Below are 8,711 nucleotides of genomic sequence, written 5' to 3'. Positions count from 1 at the left end.
TTGTTTTTTTTTTTTTTTTTTTTTTTTTTTTTCTTTTTTTTATTTTCTCGCTATACATCTTTTTTTTTTTTTTTCGTTTTCCGGCGGCCCCCCCCCCCCCCCCCCTCCCGCGTGGGTAGATAGATACAAGAGATAGATAGGTACATAAATAGAATACTCCAAGTCCTTGCTGCAACGAGATAGGCTCTCCCATTGATGTGTATATATATAATATACGTTAGTATATCATAAAAATTCTTCACTGGGGACCTCTGAGATGCAATACTCATCAATAGGAGGTAGCATTGGCAATATACCAACCTACATACACAAGATATGCACATGGGATATGTGCTCAACTGATATCACGACGAATGGCAGAGCATGGCTTAATCTTCCATCTATATGCTTCATCTATAAGATTGATTCACTTTATAGTCTATGTAGATTAACATCTGCGCGGGCTCTGCAACCTAGATAAGGTCTGGCTGGAGTTCCTCTGTACATAGTAGACATCATATACGAAGGACATCACCCAACCCTCTCCTATCTTGACAACCGTACGAACATACCAGCACTCAAAGTTGGTACGTCACATCACAAATAGATACATCGTGTAAATCATGTAGGTTGCAGAAACATAAACCAAAAAGGGTCTATTCCAGGTACTTCGTGGCAGATATACTTGTGCCAGGTTGTGCTCAAGGCCCAAGCCATGGTCCTTTGAGTAGTGATACACCACCAATATGCAAAACATCCCAAACCCGACAAGTAGCAGACGTCGCCCATCAACGTCATCAGCCTGTCCACCTTTTCCGGTATGCAAGTATCCAGAACGCCAGGATGATAAGGGAGCCCCTTCCCTCACATCCCATCCAAGTCCCCGAAATCATTAAGACAATATGTATGATGCTGCCTTGTCCAGGGTCCCCTTCCACATGACGCCGTTGACTTCGCCCACGATATATGTATAAATGTGTGGATGTTATAAAATTGCTTCCAAGGGAATGACAAATGAAAATGATTTAGACACCGTCCTTCCCAGGTAGAAGTCGTAGTAGGTACAAAATAGTGCATACCCTGCGACGTCAAGGTAACTCGACGTGCTAGGATGCAAAATGGTTGGGAGAGAAAAAAAGGGGTAAAAATGGGTGACCAAGGCGAAAGCGTTAAATAGTACGTGAAATGGATGCCCCGAAAGCAACTTTCCGAGCGGTTTGAGGGACTGTGGAGTGTAGCCGTGATGGGATGTAATTGCTCATAAACGTTCAGTAAGTTTATGCTAGATATTCAATGTAATATCATAGACGGTCATCATGGTGGTGAGCATTGGGATCGTGAGGCGGTTGGTTACGTCTGCCATTTTCACCGCGTGCGGCAACCCACTCTGCGTTGCCGCTCTGTCGAGCAGGTTGTTCAGCGGGCAATTTGTCGTTAGCAAAAGAGCTTCCACCTGACTGGCCGGATGGCCGCTGGCTGTTATGGGGTGAGCTGGGCGAGCTTAGCTCGGGCACCATCCTCGTTACAGCCTGGGTTATCGATGCAACAACGTAACCCCTTAACTCGCGATCCTCCTTCGAATCCTCCTTCTCTAGTCTGAATCGCTGTTCCTTGCTTAGATTCGCTCGTCGGAGATTCTTGATCTCCTGCATGAGGTAAAGCATCACGTCTTCGGAGCACCTAGTTCGGTCGAGAGAATGCTCACTCTTGCGTACGTATCGGCGAGTCACATCCGTAGCGCCATCTATGCTGAAAGCAATGCAGTATGACATCCGTTTACCCCATCCCTCGGCATAGAGTCGTGGATTGTCCCAAGCTTCTTCGCAGGCATCGACATGAATCCATCGCTGCTTATGTTCTGAATAGACCTCCGTCCACACGTGGTCCTCGGCATTCCATACCCATCGTACACGACCACCCACAGCGCGGCATAGCATGCTAAAGCAATTCGCCCATTCACCGCATCGGCCTTTTCTTGTCTGGAGCAGCTGCCAGACGTCGCTATATCGAGGAAATCGTTCGTACGCTCTGCATGATTGGTTCGAGCACTGGTACAACTCGACTCTCATTGCGCCACGCGCACTTTCCTCTGGCGTTGACTGAGTCATACCTTTCGCAACAGTTGGTGACAAACAAACGGGGCAGGGCGGGTTGTTCACCCAAGTGAAGAAAGATCGTTTAAACCATCTGCGGTGAGTTAGCACCTCGCGATTACGCATCTAACGACAATACGTAGACCAATCACAGTAACACGGACCTTAATAATGCCTTTATGACACAGTCTTGGTAACCCCATTCAGGCTTACGACCGTCGCCCATGCTCTCAGCTTCGGCCTGTAAAACTTGGCTTTCCTCTTCGGCTTCGCCATATATTCTGTCCAAAGGTATCAATTGCAAGGCCTCATCTAGTAGGCCAGGGTTCTCGAAGGTTGTTGGTGTCTGTGATAACGCGATAAGTAGGTTGCGAAACTTGTGTGCCGATTGGTCGTGCGGCGCGGGTGCGGTGGGCATTAAGGGTAGGTGGCGGAGAGATGAATATGATGGGAGCGTTGAAGAAGAGGCATGAGCATGGCCGTAGGAGGTTGATGGCCTATCAGATGGTGTCGAGGAAGAAGCACGCAAGTTGGAGGAGGAGGCTCGCTCCCTAGGCGACGGTGATCCACCTCGTGCTCGAAGTGCCCGAGATTGCCCCAATTCCTCTAACCGCTTCGTTTTTAATAGCTGTTCAAACTGAATTCGCAGGTCTCTTGCCCAATCCTCTCCATAATCCTCCTGGTCATTGCGACCAGGCGTGTTTGGACGGTTAGCCATGGTGACCGATCAACTGTTTCAACCAAGGTAATGACTGTGGGTTACGAATCGCAGGTATATTTTTAGTCGCGATGCAAGTGTTGGAGGAGGCGGCAGTGACTCGCAAATACGCTAAAGAATTATCGACGATCGGATGGTATCGTCTTTTGTGATAAGAGGTTCGAGGAGGATTGAGCCGGGCAGCCAATCTCCCCTACAACCCGAAAGGGACGGCCGACGACATTCGATATCGATGGCTGGTTCGCTCTTCTCGCAGGCAGGTAGGGCTATGGCATACAGAGGTCTTTCCGGTCGTCGCGTGCGATGTCGTCCCGGGGGTGAAATCGGCGGATCGAGCTTCGAGGCCTATGAGAATAGCGGCGTGGTGTTCACTTCGAATGCGAAGGCGGATATATTAGCGGCGGTAGTCGTACATGTAGGTAGACGGCGACAAGTCGACGGCGACAATCAAGACGAAGACCACAACCACAACGGGGACAAGGCGGACACGGAAGGGTAAGTAGGTAAGGTAGGGAGGGTAAGGAAAGATGGGGCGGCGCAGTGAGCAATGGGCAAATGGGCAAATGGGGAGGGGACGAAAGTAGTCTTTTAGATACAGGGGAGGGAATAATGAATCACGGGCGACAGCAAAATGGCGACAGATAGGTCGAGCAGAGAGACGGGCGGGATGGAGCCTGGATCTCATCTCTGGGGGAGGTTTGAAGGGTGCCGATAGGTAGCGGCGCATGTACCCAGTTCCGGGCGAACATGTACTGTACGCTACAGACTGTACGGTACGTGTACACCACGTACATCCGTTAGGTACTTGCTCCGTTCTTACATTAAACCTACAGTACCGTAGTTCTCTTATTACCTAGCGAGATACGACTATTGTACCTTGTCCATTACCTACTGCCCATTGTACGTACGTACACCTACCTGACAACGACAACCTACCAGACACCTACTATGTACTTAACTATGTACTTACTACAGGATGGTGGGTCAGGTTGCGTAGCGTTGCGTTGCGTTGGCCTTTGCGCTCGCTCGCTGCACATATGGTAACGTACTTGGGTACCTATGTATGCTGACGCGATGGCAGTACGTGTGTAGGCCGTAGACGTGCCTAACTTACCTATGTAGGTACTGTAGGCGGGTGGTCGCTGCAGTGTACCTTACTTAAGTGTAAGTACCTAAAGTACCTAGGTAGGTACTACTTAGTGGACTCTACCCACTGTAACGCCCCTAGCCAGAGTCCTACAAGATCCCTACTCTAGGTCAGGACAGTGGTCGGCACCAGCGCTACCCACCCGCTACCTACGCTATGCTACCGGTAGGTTAGGTAGGTAGTCGAGGCAGCGCGGGCGGAAACCCTCCCCACTCCACTCCTACCTCCACCCGCGACCCCTCCCCTCTGCGCTCCCAGACCCTCCACTCGCCTCCCTTTTCAACATGGTTCATCTTTCATCTGGGTGACGCGCGTCTCCTCTGTGTTGGCGGCCAATCATGGCGATCCGCACCCACTCTGTCCCATCGTGCAGTCCGTATCTCGATAATCTTGACCAGGATGGGGAGCGAGATTTCTACTTACTTACATACTGTAGTTTCCCATCGCGCATCTGCAGTGATATAGGTAAGTAGACGAGCGAGAACGGGGTAGATACGTGGGAATGGTCTGTCTGCTAAGAGAAGAAAAATTAAATTCAATAAAATTACGATACTTCTTCTTTCTGATCTACTTACGTATCAGTATCAGTAGGTAGGTGAAGACGGAAAGGTTACTTAAGGGTATGAGGCCTACGTGTGCTAAACGCCACCGACGCCACCAAGCTTATGCTACCGGTATAAGCTCCTGACGACGTACCCTCGCCTACGTAGTAACCTGTAAGAGGTGACGTGACGGTAGGTAGGTAGGTAGCAGCGACGACGTTCAACCGAGGACTGGTAGAAGCAACATGGTCTAAGATGATCTGTCTGTCTATCTTCAATATCCTCGATACATATCTATCTGTCTGTCTGTCTCTAGCTACCTACGATAGATGTCTGTCTTCCCGTCTCGGGACTTCACTCTATTGTAAAGATAGCTCTGTCGTGGCTGAGACGGCAGATCCGATACCAGTGGCTGAGCAAACCTGAAAATGATTGGGTAGCACTGCCACTACAAGAGCCTGTGAGGGCCGGACAAAGCTTCTTTGTCCCCAGCACTGCTCCGCTCTGGGCATTCTACAGTAGGGAGTGTACTTTCTACTGTTCTTCAAGAGCTACAGCTCGAGTACCTACCTACATAAGGTAGACGAGGGTAGACATCTGGCTGCAAGGAAGTCTAAGTAGTCTCCTACCAGAGTAGATAGATATTCGACACCGTAGCGCAAGGACGGCGCATATAAAACGAGATGGAATAACGAACCGGGTGTTTATAGCTCTCCTCGAGTCGGTAATGCTCTACCGGTATGTGTAGTGTAAGTACGCATCAAACATTTTTAAGGAACTGTTTGCTGCCTGTTTGCTACCTCTGTTTGTAAGATGGTAACAATGACGACAACGAGGGACAACTCCAGCCGGATAACATATACCCCGACAGCCCTTACGACCCGGCATACCAGGCAGATACCGCAATAGTGTATATACGAAACGCTTCCCTTGCTGAAACTTGCGATGATCGTGAACTTTTCTTCGTAACCTTCCGCCGAGACCCTTGCCATCCATGCTATGGTACCTACCTACGTAAGGCTGTAACGGATAAGTAACCGACGACGCCCACCCACTTATCCATTTTAACTACAGATAAGGCGCAGGTTGTGTGGTGTGGGTTGTCTCGGGTGGGTTGTTACATGGCAAACTGCCCTGCCCTGCCCTGCCGAGTCCGATCGGACTCGACCGGCCCGTAGCCAAAGCGAGAGAGCTCTACGAGAGAATGACGGATCTACATTACTTGAATGCGATTCCCAACATTCCGTATCTGCTTACGACGACGGCCTGCGACGGTCATTCTGTCTGATAGGACCGGCATTGCCTTTCTGCGCAGGTCAGCAGCCAGCATGTGCAGCCAAAAGTCTGTTATTCTCATCGGCTGTCACACATGCTCCGGGCCGATTTCTTCAAATCAATCAATGGGTGGTACAGCAAAGGCAAAGGCCTTTAAGAAACCATGTTCCACGCGGCTAGCCTTCGTGTTCCACGGCCGCATCTTTGCAGCACCGTGCGCATCCTACTGCCACACAGAGCCTCAACTCTAAATGGGAGAGGGAGGAGGAGGAGGAGGACAACAACCAAGTCTCTCGCTATCTCACTTCCTATTACTACGTACGTGTAGATTGCTTTCTCCGTGTTTACCCTACTAGGTACCTACACACACGCACACACACACACACGTCCATTGTCAACGGCGGCCTACCTACCTACCTACCTACCTACCTATACATCCATATCAAACTTAGATTTATTGTCTCCTTACCTACCCAACACCCGAGCATCGTGTAAGTACGATACACCCTAATGTTAAGTATGCATACCTACTACCGGTACATACTTAAGTAGGTATACTTGGTATTTAGCAGTCACCTACCTACGCTCACTTGATTACCATTCTGACCATTTAATGACCATTAAAGTAATGATCCTATTGATAAAACCAGAGGTGGACATCCCTACAAACAAGTCCTGGTAGCGTGACATGTCCCAGGAGAAATCGGCCTATGAAAAACTGGCCTTACCCAAGCGCTGACGCGTCGTCCATCCCCTGCTCAGACTTGATCTGCCCTGACTACTATGGTACATACGAAGTAGAGAGAGAGGCTTGCGTGTCTCACGCCAATGGCCAATCCCGCGCCGCCTAATGTACTACCTAGGTATGTATGTACGCGCACTACTACTGTATGTACCTACCTAGAGTAGGTAATGGAGGCACTATAGGCACCTAATTAGTCTATGTACTTAGTTGTAGGTACCTACCTAGGTACATATGTCTGTATTTAGGCACGTCTCTCGTTTCTAAGCTTCTTTTTTCAACGTCAGTCAGTCCCGTAGTTTTAACTCTCCCTATGCCCTTGCGTTCTGTCTCTCTTTCGTCCGCCTCACCAGATGCCATCTAACACTTTATTTGTTTTGGGTTTCCACGCTACTTACCTACTCAACATAACATCAGTCGCTACAAGATAGTCTGAGTTTACGCCACTGTATAAGAGGTGGTGATGCGCACCCGGTTGAAACTGCACGTGCCAGCTTCGTTGCTGACGACAACAGTACCGACAATACCGGATCCTTCATCTCATGACTGTACGGTACTCGCACATTTCATACTATCGTAAAAAAGTAGGCAGCGAGAACGGCAAAGCGTTCGCATATCCCTCCTCACTTGCCGCTTTTGCGGTGTCTGTGCGGTAAAGAGCCGATTCAGCTCGAATCCAAGACAAGGATATACCCAGGCCTACAAGCAAGCAAGCTTCATCCCAGGTGTTACAAGGGTTTCTAAGTACAGTATGTGCTTACGTGACGTTACTCGAACGGTCCCATCCAGACTTATGGTCACTGCTGTCTATGAAAGTACGAGCCTCGATGGAACAATATATCATAAGCTCATAACCAATATGAGGGTAAATCCGTTAGAATAAATCGAATGTTTGTACTGGAAACTTCACTCATTCATTACCTGGAAGAGGAAAATTGTTGCGTCACCATCTCCTCATACCAACATGGCCAGATCTGGCCAGTCTGACCAGGGCTACGTGTACTGATCGAGTATCGGTGAGGATGAGATTGGTAGGGCTGATCGAGCTCCACTACTTTCATAGAGCATAACGGACTCGCCTAGAGGTTAAAGATGCCTAGTTTGGACTCGACAATTTTGGTATAGATCAAGGAACATATAATTGACGGATGTGAGCTTCGGTTTGCTGTGGAAACCCATTTCTTGCCCGATATTGAACGTATTTTTCGCGTAACATGTCGACAACAGTACTCACGAAACCAACTTCAAGCGAGGGTTCTTTTTAATGCCACTCAAATGTATGTGCTGTCGCCATCAAAACTTATTCTTGCGTAATTCCATTTTAGAAAGTATGATAATTACCTACCTACCTACATAAGTCCCTAGAGATCTCTATCACACACGTGACCATTGTAGCCATCGCTCGGTTGAATAGCTTGATTCTCCTCCCTTATTCTTATATTACTCGAGGTACACAATAAAGACTACACTCAATAGTCGCCCCCGCTTTGCTCTGCTTGAGTAGTAGCTTCGTCGACACGCAATACAACGCAGGATCCTTCATCCAGGTCGGGCCTTTGCAAACAGCGTGACAAACTTATTAATTGTACAAATATCCACTCACTCCTCTTCTCACAATGTAAGCGCTGCCGCTGGCTGCTAGGTCTTGCAGGATTTGTCGTCGCCGCTGAAGTACAGCCAATTACTAACCTTTAACCTCGCTTCAGGGTGTTCGTCACCAGACGTCACGAACAAAGTCCCATCAGGCTGGAGCGGTGAACAAAGCTGAGTCGGCAGACACTTGGAAACCACGTAAGCCCTCCCCTCAGACATGTCCAAGGACGCTAAAATCGAGAAACGAGATCGCTGACCGACGTCTTTCCCACCTCATAATTCACCGAGCTTGTACACATTGGTCATTAGAGGTAGGTAGTGCGTCATATGATGCGGCGCGCTGGCTGTGTAGCTCCATGCCATTCGAGGGTAACGTATCATCCTTAATCTATTGACAATGAATTGGATGTTCGCTGTTAGGTCGATACTTGGTGTGGGCTGGCTATTTGCGGGTTTGGCCGCGTGGGCAGGCCTCGAAATCATGTAATGTAGACGCAACGGAGTTAACTTGGTCTAGAAAGAAGGATCCAAGTTCTACATCTGGACAAGCGAGGGAAAAAAACTCGTTTGGTTAGAAAAGACTTTTCGACTAGTCTTATGCATCTAGCTTCCAATGCAAAGG

The 8,711-nt window shown here is 48.8% G+C and overlaps 1 protein-coding gene across 1 annotated transcript; it reads right to left on the bottom strand.

Moving 5' to 3' along the window:
* Positions 1-1,168: 1,168 nt before the first annotated feature.
* Positions 1,169-2,987, bottom strand: F5B22DRAFT_428231 (uncharacterized protein). Its single transcript, XM_047971733.1, has 2 exons — positions 2,237-2,987; positions 1,169-2,166 (listed from the first exon to the last, which is right to left on the bottom strand). The coding sequence occupies exons 1-2, from the start codon at positions 2,788-2,790 to the stop codon at positions 1,281-1,283; spliced, it is 1,440 nt and encodes a 479-aa protein (XP_047827157.1). The 5' UTR covers positions 2,791-2,987; the 3' UTR covers positions 1,169-1,280.
* Positions 2,988-8,711: the final 5,724 nt, after the last annotated feature.

This window comes from Xylaria bambusicola (assembly GCF_022495145.1).
Source record: "Xylaria bambusicola strain CBS 139988 unplaced genomic scaffold F5B22scaffold_51, whole genome shotgun sequence".
Classification (NCBI taxonomy): Eukaryota; Fungi; Ascomycota; class Sordariomycetes; order Xylariales; family Xylariaceae; genus Xylaria; species Xylaria bambusicola.
This window is presented reverse-complemented; position numbering and strand designations above follow the sequence as displayed.